Raw genomic sequence first — 21,556 nt, 5'->3', positions numbered from 1 at the left:
AATAACCACACATTACCTATAATCAATGAAGGGAAAAATCTCCTGTCCCATTCAGTCATCTAACTTGCTTCACTTTAATTTTGCACACTCCCACCCCTCTGCCCATCTCCTCGGGGATGCATTATTCAGAAAAATTAGTAGCTCCTCACGGTTGTAGGTGAAGCATCGTAAACACAAACTGTATGTGGGGGTGAGGAGAAATACAATAAAGGAGATATAATAAACACAGATATAAATGACAAAGTGAGTGCGTCGACTCTTCCGGTCATCAGAGACATTAAGAGCCTTTCAGCGAATAAACAGTGATGCAGGTGCATTGAAGTAAATATATACATGCTTATATTCACTCTATCAGTCAAAAAAAGGAAGTGGGCCTCAGCAGTGAGGTTCTATATACCGATGAGTGAGCATTTTCCCATTATTTATCCTAGACAGTGAAGTTGATTCAGTTTTATTAGACAAATTGTCTTTTGTCACTCAATTTAAAAATCAATCGTCATACTCTGCTAATCTTCCGAGACCTTTACAATGTTCCAGAGAGTTGTGATTACAGAGCCTTGCCAAAGTGGGAGGACCCTTCAACATGAAACGCATCTAGGAAGGCCTCTGAAGAGGATGATCTAAGGGATGTCCGCTAGACTAAACAATGACCAGAGTGGATTTCAAACAGGGTGCTTTACAGGCAAAAGACAGGAGCTGGAAAGTTGGAAAATGAGTGGCTTTTGTCAGATAATTCTAAAGCTGGATATATTGTGCAGTTTCCAAAAGGCCACATAAAACCATGACAGTGCCCCCCCACTACTACCGCACAGAAATTGATACCTGGGAGGAAGGATCCCAGGCATCACATCGTCAATTATCGTTACATCGTTAATTTCTTTATCATAGCGTTAGTGACCTTTCCTTTTGGCATAAATGTCACTTCTTCGCTTCTTCTCATCCCTTGTTTTTAATTTCCTCCAAATTCCTTTTCTTTGCCTCAGCTAACATTTAGAGCCTGGACTGGGACCACAGAGAACGTCCATGACAGCTCATGGAGAACACCTGTGTGTGCATAAGGGCTGCCAGAGTACGCATCTATTTGTTAATATGGTGCTATATGTACATGGACTCTTGAGTAACTACAGAGAAAATGTATTCAGAGCTGCTCACAAAATTGCTTCCTCACTCTCTCTCCAGATTTCACATCCTCTCCCACATCAGAGCCAATGATAAAAGAAGCAGTGTGTGCCACGGCCTGACATGACGTTAATTCCTCTGAAGCCCTTCACATGTGCCGCCTCACTTTTTTTTTTTTTTTTTTTTGCCTCTGAGGATTACCCATGGCTTTTGAACAGCTGAACAAACTTCTCAATGAGGAAATGTATTGGATTCCTGCATACATCGCAGTTATGTGCGGACGCTGCCACATTATGGTGATGAGAAATCCCAAAGGGGACGGCGTGTGTATTTCTGTGAAAGCTTCTGGCCTGCTCATCGGCCAACCGGGCTTAGCCAGTGGGTCCTCGAGGCTCCCCAGGGGAGCGAGCCTTCGCTGACATGGGAAGCCATAAATAAGAGCCTGGGGCGAAGCGCCGTGTCATGCGTCATTTGGGCCGGAGAGGCCTGCTTTATCCCCTCCCTTCATTGAGCTGCTGAGCATGGCACCTCCTAGGGCGTAATTCAGAACATATGGGCGAAGGCCGAGGGCAGAGGCGCATACCACACTCAGGCCTTGTCAGCGTAGCATCCGAGATGATATGCAGATACATCCAAAGACAACCTGTGTGATAATAGCGTAGCAATGGTAAGCTTCTTCGTGGGTGAAAAATTCCAATAAAAACACGAAGTTGACTTGATGAAAGAAAGCATTTTCAGTCGTCATTTGCCATTCACAAATATTGGAAACGAAACTACTGCGCATATGTAATTGTTTAAAACACATATAAGAAAGCACATAATGTCTTTATGTAACCAGATCAACAGTAAGTTAGACAAAGAGCAAATATACTGTGGTACTTTGTTCTCATGTGAATGTTAAAGGAAAGATATACACATTTTTTCCCTATAACTTAAAGCCAATTGGAGTGAGGCCATATCATTTTCCTTTAATATATTAATTTAAAAAAAGTTTTTAAAGGGATAACAAATATGTCTATTTTCTAACTCCAGTTCACTCCTTTTCTTTCTGCAAAATTCTTGTGGGAAGAAAGTCCTTCACAAACCAACCAACTTTAAGGCTTTTTTTTTTTTTTTTTTAAATACATTGAGGATAACTTGAATTTGTTAAAGAGACCAGTCAATGAAACGTTTAATACAACAAGGGACAACATTCTTCTTGTAATGAAAGCCCTACAGAGGCAAAAGGAATCTGAAACCCGCAGCGAGTCAGGCAATCCACTTTCAATATTGCAAACTCATCCCGTGATATCTGATGAATCAGTGTCTATATAAAAGATGAGATGAGCCTGAAGAATGAATTTGTGAAGGGCTGTGGAAACTGCCTTGAGGCCAGCATATCACCAACGACTCCTTAGCCGTATTGTCTCACAAACAGAAGCATGATCACTCCCAACCTGGGGGCCTCAATACACTAGTGTCCCATGAGACTTATCCAATTTCACTCAATATATCAGAAAAAAAATTACAATTGAAGAATTACAAAAGTATCTCATCCATCGCTTCTCGTGACACATGAACAAGTGCCTGTAAATATTCCATTAAATGGCAGAAGGTACAATAAACCTGTGTATTCACCTGGAGTACAGTTAAAGAGACTTAGACTCTACACTGAGTAAATTTGTGATATTGTGTTTATATCAGGATTCAAATTTGTTGCATTATTGTTTGGCAGTGGATGTTCTAGGAGGGGTAGTACCCCCCTTACACTGTTCCTGGACACCTGCCTGTACCCCCTCAACCTCTATAGACTTGTTATGCAGTAACAGTACTGAGTAAGACAGACGCATCAGCAGCTCATGTGCACTAACTACACACGTTGCACTATGAAAATGAGCAAGGAGTCACTCCACAGACCACAACCTAGATATACAGTAGAGCACAACAAAAGCACAACAAAAATGAAAACAGATGCACGAGTCAAACTCACAGAGAACTCGTACAATGCGCAACCAAAAAAGTCGAACATTATGACTGACGCATAATCACTCCATGTACAACCCCAATTCCAATGAAGTTGGGACGTTGTGCTAAATAAAAACAGAATACAATGATTTGCTAAAAGCACAGTGCCCTGCATAATTCTGAAATTGGAGACGTTTAGGGTGACCATAACCCTTCCTATAGCTGGTTGTCCAGCCAAACTGAGCAATCCGGGGAGAAGACCCTTGGTGAGAGCAGTAAAGAAGAACCCAAAGTACACTGCGGCTGAGCTGCAGAGATGCAGTCGGGAAGTGGGAGAACGTTCTAGAAAGTCTACATCACGACAAACTTCCACCAGTCGGGGCATTCTGGAAGAGAGGTCTAACTGTCTCCTCAGTGGAAGAGACATGAAACCCCGCATGGAGTTTGCTAAAACAAAACACCGGAGGAAGTCCAAGATGGTGAGGTATAAAATTCACAAGAGACAACTTTTTGGCCTTCATTCTAAGCGATCTGCGGAGAAAATCAGGCACTCCTCATCACTTGTCCAGTACAATGAAGCATGGTGGTGCCAGCATCATGCTGTGGGGTTGTTTTGTGGGGTGACTGGTTGCAATCGAAGATGAATGCAGCCAAGTACAGGGAGATCCTGGACTTAAACCTCCTCCAGAGTGCCCAGGACCTCAGACTTGGCTGAAGGTCTACCTTCAAACAAGGCAATGACCATAAGCATACAGCCTTAATCTTATCCAATGCATGGTCAGGCTTTAGAATAAAATGAAATAACGTGCGTGTGTGTGTGTGTGTGTGTGTGTGCACATGTTTAAATCTGTGCCCCTTGAGTGAAAGTGGTTGAGAACCACAACACTTCTTTGGTGGTGTACTGTCATTTTTCCAATGGAAAACTGATGCCTTGGCTCAAAGGTTGGGAAACACTGATGTAAGGTGTTTTGAGAGGATGGGATGTGTGCACAAAAGTATTTCAACTATCATGGGATATTTTGGCTTCAGCTTTATGACTTCCACTCTCTTTTTATTAGGTTTCCTCGGTGACTCCAAATTAGCGTTACGTCACATCACATCACATCCACCTGCAGAGATCGATGTGCTATCAATGCCACAGGGAGAAGCTTCTATGTATAATCCTGCACTATTAAGACTCAAATTGCCCTTGGGGACAAACAAAGCTATGGGAAGATCGGACGGCCTTCAGAAACAATTCTTTTATCAGTGGAGAGATACTGATCGGTCCCCAAGGACGTCCTGCTTCTCTATTGTCTAGCAAGTCTTTGACTCGACTCTCCATGTTTTGGCCCATGTTACACGTTCACAAAGAGTGTTGTTTTGGCCGTTTGTTTACATGATAAGGTTTTAGGGGCTGATATTGCTAACATTTGCGAACAGGTCTTTAAGTGTAAGTTTTTGAAGAGCACACCATTTTAGCTACAGTACAACTCTAGTGCAGAAACATTTACTCATATAATAATTCTCCAGCAAATGTACAATTACACCACCACCACTACTGCATCCAGCAATATTTAATTACTTACAGTATATGGCAAATTATAAAACAACATTTAAGAAAATGTAATCTATTTAAACGATCCAGGACGACAAGCAGTTCGTCTTACATGCGCACATCTTTTGGCAATAAGAATATTGCAGTATTTTTGGTGGATTTTGGGTATCAGCAAGAACTGCCATCTTTTTAAAAATGGTATAAAATATTGCCCCCCGTTTTTATTGTTGTACCAAACAAATATGTGGAAAATGATGGTAGGCTGTAATCAGTCCTTCCTCTAAAATAGAATCTGATGACTGATTTTTGGGTCAAACACCAAACGAGACTAGGCTGAGCCAAGTCTTGGGATACAAAGTTGGTGATTATACGCGTTGGGTGGAGGTGTTGGAACTCTTCAAGAGATTTAAGTCTACAACACAACATTTGTGGAAATCCTCAGACACTCATCAGACTGACACAATTGGGTGACAAGATTTAAGGGGGGAGTCTTACAGGTGTGGAAAAAGAGCGACTTGGGAATTCTGTCTTTGGAAGGTTATCATAAAGGGTAAGGTGAGAGGACCAAGGTATTTTACTGCCATCTGCATGCAATAATCCCCAAACTCCCCATCAGAAACGTTGTATTTCTCATGTCGGGGACAACAGTGAGAGTGAGAGTGGATGTCTGCTCGACAAGGACATCCGGTAACAAGAGAGTACACACAGCCAGTCAGTGTTTTACACTTTTTTGCTCTGATCTCTTCCTGTCGCTCCCTCCTTTCTGTGTTGACGTTTAATCGCCTCGTACACACAAAGGACATGCCTGTAAAACCTATTGCGGTGTTTTATCATTTCCTATGAATTGCCACCAGACCCGAGGCTGTTTCTCATTACTCCATGGGCTCGATCTATGCTGTATCTTGTATTTGAAACAATGTGAAATGCTTCGAAGGCCTGCTTATGGTGTGACAGAGGTCGGTTGAGACCCACTGTGCTTAAGGGAGCGCCTGAAATGTTATGAAAACCCTTGCATGTTTCTATAGCAACTGGCACTGTGCGCCGCAGACAGATTATATATCAACCATGTTTACTGAAAACAATAAATTCCTTTATGCTTAAATCAAGAGGAAGGCGTTGCCAGGTATAACTCCTCTGACTAGACTTTCTGACAAATACATCCAGGGGCTGTGCTAACGAGACAAAGACACACTGGGATGAGGAAAATTGGAATATAATGCATATTAAAATCATATGTGCCCCTTTGAATGTAAGGGTAGTTCTGTTGCCATGCTGATTTAAAGGATGCAGGGATTTCAGGAAAGCGTAACTAGAGGGCGAAATCTCAGCAGGAGCAGAGCAATACTATGGATTCTGTCTGAAAACACAGCGAGGGTGATGTGATGAGCAAGCGCACTGACACGGACGGGCAGGGTTAGGCCACATGTGCAGAATACAACGCAAGCGCTCCACTGCTGCATAAATATGTACTGATATGATGTAAAATGGTCACAGAGGTATTCATTTCACAATATGTTTATTCCCGTGTGTGGTGTACAACTACTTTCTACCAAGGGAGTTTCTAATAAATAGATTGGCTGCATTATTTAGGAACAGGAAAGCCCTTGAAGGTATTAAAAACAATGAGATTGGTAAAAAATTGCATAGCGAGAAGAATGCTCAATCTATCCTGTACTCAAAATAATAATAAAAAAAAAAAAAATAACAGAAACTCTGCTCATACTCTCGTGAATCTATCACCATATTCTTAGTTGCTGATGCTGCTCGTGGGAGGGAGCATTTAATCATTTGTGGACACGTTTTTATGAGACACCTCACACCTTTTTACAGCATTGCAAACAGACAGTAAACACCAGGAAGGTGCTGCACTTTAACACGTTATTAAGAGCCAACTAATTGGATTGCAGATGGTAAAACTGTAAGGAGGACCGTAAAAGAGAACGGGTGCAGGGGCACGCCTGATAGAGGGATCAGGACACCCCAGGCTGCTGACAAATGATCGAGCTTGGGTTTCTCATTTCTACTCCCTGACTTGAAAATGCAAATAGCAGACTTTCTACGATCAAAAAAAAAAAAGGAAAGGGTCCCCCCTATGCTCACCATCCATCCCTCCATTCTTCTCTCATACGGTGGTTGGTCGCATGAAACAGAGGTCAGGGTACTAATGGAAGACCTCATAGCTTTGTGTGCTTCTAGAAACAACCCCACCCCCCACCCCCCAGTCCTGTCTCTCTTATAAATCAAGCCGGCTTCATTGAGAATGGCAGAATCCTCTGATGTCCCAGCCATGTCTCATTTCAAAGTCCTCCTGAAGGCTCACACGGTTCCACGTTTACTCTGTGTGGGCACAGGGGAGAAATGTGTGTTTTGTGTGTGAGAGGAGTGAGATGGTGAAAGAATGAAAAAGATTTAATTCGAGGAAAGAGAAAATACCCCAAAGGAGAAGGAGGCCCCGTACAACATGTTTATTCAGTAACTATGCCACAATAGAGCTCAACCGTGAAGGCTTTCATGATAAATCACACAATTTCAGCAAAGGCATTACGCCATCACCTTACAATAGTGATTGCGTGCGTGCGCCCCAAAAAGGACCTAACTGCAGATTAAGTGGCACGTCTCTGCTTACTAAGAAGTGCAGAACACTTCCCGAAGATTGCGGTTTAATGCGTAAGGTGGTGTTAAGATAATGACGTTTTGTGGCTTCCCATTGAGTGTACGCTGAAAACAAATCCAGATGACATTACACACATATGGATGCATTCTTCACAAGTGGTTTGGCTTTTACATGTACCACCATCCAATCATGTGAATGATGCTGAGAGCACCTTAAAGAAGCCTGACATGATGGAAAATCAAAGCAAAACACTTTTAGAGAAAGACTGGAATACGTTACACAGACCCCCGAGGCGCCCACAAATAGTGGGCACTCGCCCCAAAATTGACAATTTTATAGTCAGCCCATTTCTGCTCAAATGTCACATTTTAACAAGATGTGCAAAAAAATCCAAGTATAAGGTAAAACAAGTTTTAGTGGAATGATTCCTTTTTTCAGGGTTTAAAATGACATTTAAGAGAAATGAACATCCCTGCAAAAATGACTGGAAATATTCATTTGCATCAGCCTTGATCTTTCATTGGAAAAACATCATCCGCACATACAGTGCATGTTAGTGTCTTTCACTTCATATAATTATCCAAAATGATCAATTCAAACATTGCATGCAACATGCCATGACACTAATACCTTTCCTTCATCTGCCTTTGTGGTATGTGAATGAATGGGAAGGCGTTATGATCATACATGCCATTTTCCGCATTTGTTGTGATATACACAGCTCCCTCTCTACAGCGCGGTTCACTTAATGCGGCCTCACTATTACACAGATTGTGTGTGTGTAATTTTTTACAGTGTAGCCGGAGGCTTTTTTTGTTTCCCCCAGCGTATGAATGTGCATTGTGTTCTGTATCCTGACTGGCTAAGGGACTGGTGATCATTGTCAACCATCTTAAGTACCGGACTGCAGCTGCAGGGGTGGCAGGCACGGTGTGGGGGGGTTTCAGTACACCTGTAATTGTAATAGATGTAGCCATTGAACATGTTGACAAAGGCTGGACACTTTTGAAAAGCAGTACAAATCTTGAATGAAATCTTGAGCCACTTACCGTAGCTTTGACACCCCCCCCCCCCCCACACACACACAAATATTGGGAGGCAGCCGACAGGCCCCACAGCGTTTCGTCGCACCACGTACAAAGTGTCTCGGCTTCAGTTCTCCAACATAATTGAAGGTGGCATGTCTGTCCATAAGAATATTTTCGCCCGGAAGAAAAAAAGAGCACCACCAACAACCCATACCACCAAATGTAAAATATGCCGGAGTCGCTATTAATAATTTGTGTCCAACCTCATAGATTGATCATTGAAATTCTCTTTGTTCTTTCAGAAAACTATAATATGCTTATAAAGTGGAAGAAAATGGAAAAACAGGTAATTATGTTTTGGTCTCAAGCAGGTTTTAGTTTTAGGAACGTAAGCCCTGCGTTAAATAAGGGAACACTGTAATTCCATATGTCCAGATTTAACCTACAACACAGAAATTTAGGTAACCTGGCATTTTTTCAGTTTTATTTTGCTATCTTCAGCATATCAGTGTGTTCCATCCTCATACCATGAGAGATTTGCAAGACCATGAAGATAATGTTATGAGGTAGGCAGACACACGCACACTTTGTTTTCACAAACTGCAGGAGTGTGTGACACCTCAGTCGTAACCGGTGTTAACCCCCGATGTGGCTGTTGTTTTTGAGTGTTTCAAAATGTCTGCTCTTTGAGGCCCGAGAATGCGTTAACATCCAGATGAGAGGAAGACGGCGGCAGCGGGGGAGCAGCGAGAGGAGGGGTTGGAGGTGAAGGTAGAGGGGTGTCTCAGACAGACAGAAAAACATTCCCCAGTCGTTACGCTCATCTCCATAACTCAGTATGCTGCCACAAAGCAGTGATCCCAACGCAGGACTTTAATGACTGGACTCCCACCACTATAAGCGCTGCTACCCGCTGCTGAACAGTGAGAGTCACTTTGGGCCTGATTCATAGCTGAAGATACTATGCTTTAACTTATATTGAGTGGAAAGAATAAGATTTACACCTTTCTGGGTGGGAGGCTACTTACAAGGCTGTAAAGTCTGAGTGATAGCCTTCAAATTCTCAACTAAACCTAAAAAAAATAAAAAACGGACACCCCAAGGCCAGTGATCTTAGTACAGTTCACATGGGTCTATAAAAAGAAAGCCCAATTGTAACCTACCGACTACTCATGTAATTTTGCTGATGGGCAGGCAGACCGCAGGGAAAACAATGTCCTTGGCGAGAAGTACGGCAACCACCAACTGTGGTCAATTAATGTGTGTTATTGTTGTTCTACCAAATTTTCAGTGCCTCTTCACATTCACGTCTGTCATGGAAACGTATAGAGCTGCAATTACTGTCAGTGTTCGACTTACTTATGGACAATTGCAATAAATTGTTTGAAGTTCTGACCCATGAGCGACATGGAATGTGTTCAAATCCAGAACCTTTTACACGACAGAATCAATGACACGGCAGGTATTTGATGTCAGTACTGATTTGTGGGCCTCATTTAGTCACATTTTAAAATGGGATTTAGGCGCGTTCACACCAAAACTGGGTTTATAAGTGGTACAACCGTCAACAGACTGCTCTCCAAACAGATTCTGTTCCAGTTTGTTTAGCTGCAAAATGACTTTTAATAGAGATTCTGCTTTAGACACCACTTTTACTATGTTCCATGAGGTGCGGATATTCTCTTGCTCCTTTCAGAAGAATCACGTTACACGTTTGCCGCAATCACAGCACAGCTGTTGTTGTTCAGTAATCTAATTTTGTCACACAACATTAAGGTTATACATTTAAGAAGTGCAGGAGAGAATGTTAAAAACAGCTTAATACATCTCATTTTGAAATAACTAAAAGGAATAAGTGTAAATGGAGCGATTGGTTTTACAGCAAGATAAATAACTGCAAAACAAAATTGTGAACATTAACTGCTCACTTTTTATACACAATTATGTAACTACAGCACCTTAGTCTTGTACAATAAACCTCAGGTTGGATATCGGAGGGAGAAAATTATAACAAGTGACACCAAAGCTGCTTACATAATGAATTTTTATCTCTTTATCTTGCAGTGTGATTTCTTTTGAGTGTAAAATAGACAGTGGCTGATGACTGACTCCCCAAATTGTAAATCCAGGTACTAAACACCCAAATTGAAGACCTTAAAATGTTCGATCCATGAATAACTGGCAAAGTCCACTTCCTCAAAAAGGTCGAATAAACACATGGACTGTAATAACACGTACAGAATGTACTGTAATTTCCGGCCAACTAGCCGCGACTTTTTCATACGCTTTCAACCCTGCAGTTTATGCGGTGATGCGACTAATTTGTGGACTTTTTCCTAACGTCCGCAAGGGGGCACTCGAGCGGAAAAGGTAAGAATGAGACCGGTGGAAAAGTGATTTTTACTGGCCCTGTTAGCGCTGCGCTAGCATTAGCGCTGTGTTAGTGTGTTGCTGCTGTGCTACTGGCATGTCTCAGTGATATTTACTGGTAAGTTTCATTTTAACCGGCCCTGTTACCGTTAGCGCAGTGCTAGCGTTAGTGTTAAACTCTTTTTGTGTATCGTCTTTCTTGTGGGTACTTGCGGCTTTTACACAGCTGCGGCATATGTAGGTACCAAATGGTATTTCCTATTTTCCTAATTTCCAAATATACTCGGTGAGGCTTGTAACCAGGTGCACTCTGTAGGCCGGGAATTATGTTAATATAACAATACTCATTGTCATATAATCTTCCTATTTGTTAAAAATGACTTCTTTTGATAAAGTTCACCACTTTCCCAGTCCCTGTTTTTTTTTTTATCTTAATGTGTTTTTTTAATGCGTCTATCACACTTTCTCTCAGAGTCCAAGGCCTCCAAAGCAAGAACAGCAGGTATCTATTTTTTTTAAATTAATATTAATTAATATTTACAATTATTTTACTTGTTACAAATTAATTTTATGGTTAATTTATGATGAATCAAAGCAGAAATGTTAACATTTGCAGAGTAAAATGCCTTTTCAACCAACCACACATTAATGGTTGGTCGAAAAGGCGTTTTCTTCACAGGTGCCACACATCACACGTTGTCGCTGCCAGATTGCAAACCAGAGGCGACGATTAGAAAGACCCCTATCTTGGGGACCTTTTCAGCGAGTCCCACTATCACTTAGTGTCAAATGACATTAGGCTAATGAGGCAAAGATGCAACAAAGAGCGGTAGGTAGGTTGGCAGTTAAATGCCTGGCTGGCTTCAGCCTCCCATCAAGGTGATGATTAAAGGGAGGTGCGATGGGTTTGAAAGCATTATCTATGCTAAATTAGTGTGTGTGGGAAATCACGCTGAGTAAAACACGGATCCACGGCTGCTGCCCAAACATCTCGCTCCTCTTGGCACGAAGGCGATAATGAATGTAACGCTTTGTTACCTTTATGCCATCACAGAGGTGTGACCAATACAAAGCCAAAAGCGAGGGAGAACAACTCATTTGTATACTCACATTTGCCAATCTGCTTGCTACCCTCCAAATAAACTTGTTCACAAATATAAGCAAACAAGTCCCCCCGTTGGTAAAATACGACTAAAAACACAGTTTTCATCACTTGAGTTTAACTGAGTTTTAATTATCAGTAGTTGATGCATGGTTAAGCATCACCACAATGGAACCTTTAGTTACCAAAACAAGTCTTCTTGCATATAGCTGGATATAACCGCTTATGCTAAGGAAAACTTGATCACTGGGACCAAGTCAGCCCTGCTGCAGGTAGGATTATATTTCAAAATCCTCAAGCCCATCTTTCAATTAAAGTTTAACAGTCTATCCGGCTCAATTTAACTCAAGTGTGTAATGTGTGTTTATTGTCAATGCTTAATAGACATGCTAATGCTTCTAAAGGGCCACTGGGAGCTATCAACAAGTCTCCTAATGGGCAAGTTCATGTTTATTCTCTTCTCCCACTGGGGGGAAAAAAGACTCACTTGTATCTCCTGTTTTATCATCGGCTGTCTCAATCAATCTCTCCTATCTCCGCTAAATCAATTTCGCTTCACTTTTTTTTTTTTATAGTTCCCCTTCTCCCTTTTCGCTCCTCTTTATGGATCGGTAACCCATCTCCTTCCTCCTCCATCATTCTTTCACTGCTCCTATCCACTCCCTAATCTTCTGGTCTGAAGGGTGTTTCCTGAAGAGGGCATGTGTGCAGACACATGTGAGTGATGGATGGTGCTGTGTATGCTTGACTGAGTTCCCTCTTCAGAGGGTCTGACAGTGGAGGTCCTGGGTGAGGTGGCGATTGCGAGGGAGAAGTTAACCATCTTCTTTAAGGGAGTACGGGGGAGGTGTAGCTCTCACGCAGGGTTTGTGTGATGCAAGCTAATTGCGATGAAGTGTGGGAATGGCAACCTCCGACAATCTATGAGCGCCTTCATTTGATTACAACTTTAACCACAGCAGGAAATTTGAAAATAACTAAAACAGGCTCTGTCTAAAACATTCATAGTTATTATGTACAAGTTTGGCAAGTCTGATAGGTGTGAACAGGTTGGAGGCGATTAGCCTCACCGAGTGAAGTCAAGAGAACCAATGCATTTTTCTGCAGCTATCACGATGTCTACTATTGTTTTTGATAAGGTAGAACCAGAAAGGCATATGGTCCTCCTTATAGCAGCTGACCTTGATATTATCTTCTCTGGAACCAAACAAACTCACCCAGGCAGATTGGATACTATACCAGTTTAATGAAATATTCCCGGAATGTTCCTGTCACCTCAGTGTCAATGTTGCAGTCAACACTGGAAAAAAGGTTCAGCAAAAGTATCATAAAATGCCACGTGAGAGCGATTTAGCTTTGCTATTTCAAAACAGCAGAGATCAGCTCAGGTGGATTAGCGAACACGATGTGGTGGCTATCGGAAGCCAACTGGATGTGAAGTGAATAATTATGTCTAGTGTATTGTATATTTACAACTTAAACTCTTTATAATGGCTGTGTGAGAATGATGGTTATCATAAATAAATGGAAAAGCACGTGTGTGCGTGTTCATTAAAGAGAATGTCCTCGGTGACCCATGTTGTTTTTGTGTAGTGTGCGTGCCCCATCACCATTTAGAAGTGAGACTTGTGTCACTTGTTTGGTAGAGACTGTTGCTCACAGTCTGGGTCCAATCTCCATTTGCATTTACACTGCATTTCAATACAACTAATTTTACACATTTAAGCCACACAGTGTATGCAAAGTATCGCTTCACCAATTACTGTAATGCAGATCTTACCCACATGTTTTCTGTTTTTTTTTTTTTTTTTAGCTCAAGACCCAAATTAGAAAATGTGCTTCCTCCCCGGGGCCCAACATGTGGTAATATGATCCATTGCTTTACATTGCCTACAGAATATATTAATTTACTAACCCTATCAAAAACATGCCCCAAAGAACACATGCAGAGGAAAAACCTGGACCAGCTTGATAATCAGTAAATTTTGTTTACAACATTTTACACTGACATATGTTTAACATAGAAAAAACCCTTTTGGATCCGGATCCCTAATTTGCAAAACCATGCTCCTAATTTCCAGGAAGTGTCAATGCAGATGGGGACCACTCTTTCATCAGATAAAATGATTTAGGATCCATCCAGGTGCAGGGTTTGGGCATATAAAGTGCAGACAGAGAAGACGGATAAGCAAAGGAAGAGAAGCTGTCCGACAGCTGCCTGCCTGGTTGGGTAACACTTCAGCGAGACCCCCTGAGAGGAGCCCAGCCTGGGGTAACGTCTGCGCTCCAGTGGGGAAGGAGGACATCAAACACACGCTCACCTGCTGTTCCCCTGCGCTCCACGGGGGATCTGAGAAAATCAACGCAGCAGTCATCACACACAGACATGGGTCTCGTTGATAATCCGACCTCTATAATACTTTGCATCATCACTTGATCCATCTTTATAAGCCAAATAAGTAATAGAATCTTCAAGGGGCTTTGTCATTTTAATGAAGCCTTCTTTCTAGTCAAGTTCGGTCACTTCATGCTTCAGTCATAAGCAACATGTTCTCAAGAGAACACGACTTCAACAAGATATATGATGTTGTAGTTGGACTATTTTCCAACAACATGACAGTGACAAGCCCAGTGCAATTGCCTGCAGTGATGAACTCCAACAAATTACAAGCCCTGCCAAAAAAGCCTCCAAAAACATGGTGTACATCCATTACGACAACACTCTCCACAAACATGGCGGGCCTCCACAAGAGACTCCACAAATACCACTTCAAAGTCTCAGTGGGCGTTGTCACAAGGGCAGGAGTGACCAGTCGTTCGGAAGACTTTCTGAATTATGGGATATTCGGCCATCTGTGAGTGTGATGTCATTTAGTTGCGGATCCCCGACAAGAATGCTAAGCCCTTTTCAGCAAGGGTGTTGTTTCATGTCCAGTAGGTTGTCTGTGTCTCCTTTGTTTTCAGCATAGATCAAGGCACACGAATAAAGCATGTTCCTATGCTGTCGGCCTTTTTAAACACTCAAGTTCACAAATGGCAGAAAAGAATCAACAGCGCTATTCTAGAGATTTAAGGGTTGACGTTTTACATAAATATTGATCAAATTTGTTTCAAATGTTATCACACTGATTTTAATTTATATAGTAACTACCATGCTTCTAATTAATTTGACTCAAAATCAAGGTAACCACAATTAAATATGGAACTATCAACTTTATCAAGTTAAATAAATTTGCAAATATACACGAGTGTACAGGGCTGCTTATTTTTATTATATATACATGTACTGTATATGGAATTTATAGATAAATGGCAACACAAATGTGTTAGATGCTATTTTTTTCCTCTCATTTCTTTTATCCGTATCCTCACGTGGTCATTTTGGACACTGTTATTGTGATATCAATTTTCCCATGGGAACATTGGCTATGTTGTAAAAACTATTATAAAATCCAGTAATTTGTTTTTTTGTTCCTCCAGGACTTCTCAAAAGCGCTCCCCCACTACCCCCACTACCAGGGTTCTCCTTTAATACTGCTCATAAATTCCTCCAGAACTAATTTTAGGGTTCAATACGAAACTTCCCACAGTCGAAACAAACAACGATCCTGAAAACATTCACAGTTCTGGACTCCTTCTTGTGGTCAAAATGTGCCAAATGAATGGCCACGGCATTGCCTGTCTAACAGACGAACTTTGTGAAACTATGATCATTAAAAGGGACATTTGGCAAACAGAGTAAATACTTCCCAAAAGCGGACCCTATTACACGAACGCATGACAGCAATTTATCCAGATACACCACGTTCAACATGTCAAATGAAATCAGCGAAATTTGCTCGTGCTGCAGAAAATTTGATCAGCCACAGCTGACAATTTGGGAGACAGGACCCCGGGGATGGCGGTGGCTCAGCTGAGGACATTACTGCACGCAATGAGAAGCCCATACACACAAATACATAGAGAGAGAGAGAAAGTCTGGTGGGAGACAACAGTCACCCCTGTCATTTTCGATTGTCGGCTGCTCATGTTGCATCACCGACACCTCACATACAGCCCAGTGGGCCTCAGCCCCCCTGGTGTCCCACTGCCGCCACAGACTGACTGCCAGAGACTTACTTCAGCTCTGGAGAACAAACAGAAATCAGCCTAGCAAAAAAAAAAAAAAAAAAAAAATTCTAATGACATCAAAATATGACTGCTCACCATGGGCTCTACCAGTGTTAATCTAACAAAACTGAAAAAAATGTCTGTGGAGACAGAAATTTGATGATAAAGTATAAATGGGCGATGTATGATCAACCTTATCCAGCGCTTCGGGGTCCATAGGGAGTCTTCTGCACATAAGTGCTAGTACTGGACTGAATAATGGACACTGACACCACTATTGCTAAGAACACTCGGGCCACTACAACTACTGCTAATTTGTGGTGTATATCTGAAAAGCACTTGCAAAAAACATTTTGGCTTGCAACACAAAAAAAAAAAAAGTCACGACTTGTACCCCGAAAACTAAGTTGGGCTACTCATAAGTCAAAGTACCACTGTAATTAAAATTTACAGGCAGGCTGAGTTCAAAATGTAAAACTTGTCGACGGTGCAGTTTATGAAAGCCTATGACAATGTCAAGATTCCTTACAGGCTCGCATGTGTTTGGCAGATCCGACTGAGTGGCTGGCATAAAAGGGTCGGGAAGACTCAAATATGCAACTCCGTCTAATACACCCAAACAAATACTATCACTTCAGGAATGTCTGCAAAAAAGCGAGGAATCATGGCATTCAGACCCAGTGTTGTCTTTGGCTGCATTTGCGTCTCTGTTGTAGATAAATAGCAGAACATTGTTGAAATGACATATCTGCTATTACTCAATAGTTGTGGTCACACTGGCTGCACTCAATATCCAAGTGTGCATCTTTTACATCTAGGATATGATCAGAATCAGAATCTTGTTCCTTTGCAGTTCTTTGTTTGAATGTTGTACCAGGGCAGCACCGATTGCCAGAGAAAAATTCCACTTGGCCAATAAAGTGGATTCTGATGCAACAATATCTGCCAGACAGATGTAAGCATAGAAGGGTTAGAAATAATTAAAGAATTAAGACTAAAAGGGATTGGTTGATTTAACCAATAAGCATAGTTTTTGTCTGTATATTTTCTCGTGGGTTGTAGGGAATGTTAATATACATGCTGTCTTTCATATATAGCATACAAAAGATGCCAGGATTACTTCAAACTGGATCGACAAAGACATATTACTAGGGTTATCTCACAGAACCCACGATCAAATCAGATTTACAATCTCTGATTGTGCACGCAAAAGTGCCAACTGAGTGTTTGTGTGTGCTTGTCAAGGCCAACGTGTGGCACAGGAAACATATAAACCAAAACTGGCCGAACAGACAGATCAATGTGGATTCACAAGGCTCAAGATAGATTCAGATTCATGCTATCTGAAACTTGGGGTCTTGACCGGCACACATACATTTACGGGTGTCCATCACAATAATCAACCAATGAAAATATTTTTTTTAAAAAAAGCTCTTTTAAAATCTGTACAGGCCCCCAGATGTGCGTCAAATACGCATTTCCGCTTGCATGCAGGTCAAAATTAGATGTCTAAATTAATCAATGAAATATAAATTATGCGACGCTGTGAGGACTGTGACATTTTTGGAAACATTTTTGGTTTGAATCTGTTAATCTGGATCTGTTTATGTTAGGAAACCAGTCTAATAGTCATTACATTTTTGTTATTCAGGGGGGAAAAAAATATTCAGGTCCGACAGTGGATTTACAGCAAGTTCAACAGATTCATGTCAACAGCCGACTGACTGATCCTGGCAGCAGCATACGGGAAAATTTTAGCAAACTGAGCAAATCAAAGACGCCTTTAGAACTATTTTGTTCATGTGTCAAAGTTTGGGGGGGGGGTTGCTGATGCTGACCCCTCATTGTTGGGTGCTCCCATTGTAGCCGCACTCCTCACTGTACTGAGAAGAGGAAAAGAAAAGGCCTTCCCTAACAGTCGGTCATGCCCCAGTGCTCCTGGCAACAACAGGTTCTGAGGACGCAGACCTGCCTGGCCTATATTGGCTTGGCTCTCTGTTAGTGGCGGTGGCGGCGGCACTAGCCCCCTGTCAGCTGTCCCATTCAGAACAGGGTTGGCCCTTTATTAAAGCTTTGAAGACTGCCGAACAAAGGGGCGTCCCATGTTTAGATGATAGAATCTAAGCAAGAGGTTTTCTGCTTGGGCAACACACGACAAAGCGTCTCATTCTTGAATACAAGGAGTGGGCGAGAGAGTGTTGCAGTGAGAAAACCAAAAAAGGAGGGAAAATGTTGAGGCACACTGCAAGTGAAGAGGCTCTTTCCATTCTCCCCCACATAGATTAAAGATCACGAAAAAAACCTGAGGCACGGCCATAGTGGTGCAAAATGGAATACAGCACAACGAAATCCCATGGCAAATCAGATTTAGATATCTAAGTATGACGGAGTACAGTACTTTTGTAGATTATTATTACAAAAAAGTGATGTGTTTTTATTAAATCAATACAAATGCAAATTTACCATTTATCAACTTTCATCATCCATTGAACGGTCACAAAATGATTCCCCTTAACGTGGAATCAAATGAGATCCAATACAAGAGCCATATAAAAAAAAAAAGGTACTGGTGCGAGAGAGTATCATAAATGTTCATAATATTTTAAATACCCCTCTCAGTATGATGCAATGCAATCCAACACTACAAACTACAAGCACAAAATAATCATATCTCTCCTATGTCAAACTTTGAGCATTAGTAAGCCTGTAAAGCCAGACTTGCAGTTCATGTTTGGGTTGTCTTTGGGTTTGTGTAAATACTATATAAAAATGTTTCGTTGTATCTGTATTAATTCAATGTTCAATGACTAACCATGACGGATACTTTTTTCAAGGCTGTGGTGACATTGTGACTTTTGTGGAAACATGTTTTATCAACCTTTTGACTAACCAACTAGTTAAGTGAACAACCCCAAACTGGAAGCGAATGCCTTCACAATGTTGCAATTAAAATCATGATACGTGTTGACCTAACAGCATTTAGTGTTTTGATCATTACTTACGTACAAGCAAACAAGTGTTGCTTGCATATAAGTAAACATACCTGGTCATGGCTAGCTTGGAGAGTGCTCCCGGTGCCGTGGAAAGTCATTTGCACAGGAGACAGGGTCAGATAGGTCACAAAGTCCTTGCCGCTCTGTGCATCACTGTACTGCACCTGGAACAGTTCAAAGACAAAGGGATGAAGCAGTGGCAACGTTTGACGGCAAAATGTGCTTGCAATGCTGGGATCACACATAGGTGGCAAAGCATGTGAGGATTTGGATATTGGTGGTTGACTGGGGGGGTTATGACATCACTAGTAGACCGTCAGTATTGAAAGGTGAACTCTGCAAGCATTCCTGAATGCTGTGCAATCAAGACTGTTATGACAGGATGCTCCTCTGGGAAAGTCTACTCCTGAGATTCAAGTGCTTTGGAAACACTGCCTGCTTGTCTGCCCTACTTTTTAATGGCTATCACTTGTGTGTGTGTGCGTGTGTAGGTGTGGGTGTGTGTCTTTCTGGCCTACATGCACAGTAAAGCTGTGAGCATCTTGATAAAAGGAATCAGAAAACTTTAAAAGACACCATGCATCGTGGAAGTCATAATGATAGTGATCAATGAATTGCCTAAAATCGCCAGCAACGCTATCAGTTACTCTGCAATGCTGCAATTATATTTAGTTGATAACAAGGATTGAAGTGCTATAGATTAAGAAAGATATTTAAAAAAATATAAACACAGCTAGCAGGTCTAAAAATCTCCCATCTAATTCATTGTATCCGTCTGGTAACATTTTTTATTTTTATGATTGTGCGCAGTGAAGCGATGAAACGGCTTCAAGTCTACGTCTACTGTTATGATATTCCTACATTAATATAAGACATCTGTGGTGCAAAAAATGCAGTAGGAGCACATTTCTTTATACTATTATTGGCTTTAAAGAAAGAAATTAAAATTTATTAGAGCTTCAGTCATGAAATATGCCTTTTTCCCCGCATACAAGGCTGTACTGTATATGATCTGTGGCTGAAGGCTGCCAGAGGAATTTGTTAGCGATCGAGCTGAATGATCATAGTGAAAAACTGTGCTCCTTGAATAACATATAATCGTTTACATAAGAAGACACATGGGCTCATTAGAGCATGAACAAATAGTTAAGACGTGGGATGGGAACCAATGCAATGTGCAGAACATGAGACAAGCCATCGCAGCTACACCTGCATGCATGAGTGAGCAGACGTGTATAGCTTGAGGAGCTGGACCAAAAGTGCTAATTTGTGGAATGCTATCTGTTGAGTGCACAAGTCAAGAATACTGTAAAAAGGCCCGCATTAAAAAAAAAAAAAAACCTACTCTGACAGTTTAATCTGTGATAAAACATCCAGGCTGCTTGGGGAGAGGGATAGAGATAAGGAGCATACATACTGCATTCTTACACTCTATGTGGTATTGCTTGTTTAAAGCATAAAAATATTTAGATCGCAGAGAAATGCACCTTATTGCTTAGAAAATACAAAAAGTAGAATTCAGCAGATGAAAACAAATGTTCTTATTTTACCAAACTTATTAATCGTACAATTAAATTGTAAGCGTTTATTTATTTTTTTTTTTTACTTCTCTCTACACACCCTTCACAAATCTGACAGCAGTCAATGAAGGTCTCCATTTCTCATGCTTTTTGTCAGCGCTCTTTGGCTCATTAAGCGATTTTAATCTGGGAACATTGCTGTTGTGGGTCCGCAGTGCCAACTGACACACTATGTAATGTTTGACTGTATAAATAAACATCACATGGCTCCAACCCCCAGCCAAATTCTGGATTAGAAAACAGCAAAATTTGGCAGGTCACCAATCATCACCTGGAGGGCTTTCTTTCATGGTGGCTTGTTGATGGCAGAGACAAAGTGTCTGATTACTTCAAGGCCCCATCGGATTCATCAGAATGAGGGACCATGGAATCATCTTATTTGTGATGATTTGGCAGAAATAGAACAAATGAGTTTGGATTAGGTAAACAAACTGGGCTATTCTGTGTTGGAGTTCGGAGGCATCTGTGAGTGCATGCATTCTAAACAGGCCTAACTAATCATCCCAGGTCCAAGCCTTTAATCCACTTCCTTTACAGACAAAAGAGGGAGGAGAGTTACGCAAGGCCTGCGATTGATCGGCAGCACTAATGTGGAACGACCTCTGACATCTGGCCTCAAAAGCTGGCTCCATCTCAAATGCTCTTCCTCTGAAGAGCATACAGGAAATGAAATGCGTTGGCAGTGCCCTTGCAGCATGCATAAATCTATACTGTATTAACTGCACTGATATGCAGATTGAGACCGGAGCCCATTCATTACGGTTGTATGACTTGTCTACCATGTCTACAATCCAGAGAATGTAGCGGGGGCAGGCTGAGGAGAGCCGAGATAAAAAGATTATCTTTGGCTATGCAATAATAAATGAGCCCCCCCTCGCTGGAGGAATGCTGTCATTGTTAGTTAAAAGCAATTAGAGGTCCTTGCCGAGCCACTTCAGAGGAGACCTCAGGGGTCAAGAGTGTTTTAAGCACACTGTTAATATACCTTTCACTACGCCTAATGGTAGCACTTTGGGGGTAAACACAGCTGGTACTTGAGGGGGAAAAAACAACTTTCAAAAAAGTGTCTCAAATTAGACTGTGTGTAGTCACTCAAAGTGTTGAGGGCAGACAACTCGAATGACTGTGTACATTAGAAAGCAACACCATAATTGAAAAT

The 21,556-nt window shown here is 41.5% G+C and overlaps 1 protein-coding gene across 3 annotated transcripts in view; it reads right to left on the bottom strand.

The window, feature by feature from the left end:
• stau2 (staufen double-stranded RNA binding protein 2) overlaps positions 1–21,556 on the bottom strand; it is an 86,653-nt gene that overhangs the window by 11,111 nt on the left and 53,986 nt on the right. For 2 of the 3 annotated variants that reach the window (XR_009792742.1, XM_061805416.1), the window contains exon 13: positions 18,868–18,981. Coding sequence is in view for 2 of the 3 variants with exons in the window: in XM_061805416.1 (XP_061661400.1) it covers positions 18,868–18,981 (114 nt within the window). In the remaining variant the exon portion in view is untranslated. Of the gene's footprint in view, positions 1–14,016; positions 14,065–18,867; positions 18,982–21,556 lie in introns of those variants that run through there. The other variant, XM_061805417.1, reaches the window with a different exon arrangement.

The sequence above is a fragment of the Syngnathoides biaculeatus genome, chromosome 19 (genome assembly GCF_019802595.1).
Source record: "Syngnathoides biaculeatus isolate LvHL_M chromosome 19, ASM1980259v1, whole genome shotgun sequence".
In the NCBI taxonomy this organism is placed as follows: Eukaryota; Metazoa; Chordata; class Actinopteri; order Syngnathiformes; family Syngnathidae; genus Syngnathoides; species Syngnathoides biaculeatus.
Note: the sequence above shows the minus strand (reverse complement) of the source record. Positions and strands in the feature narration are given on the sequence as shown.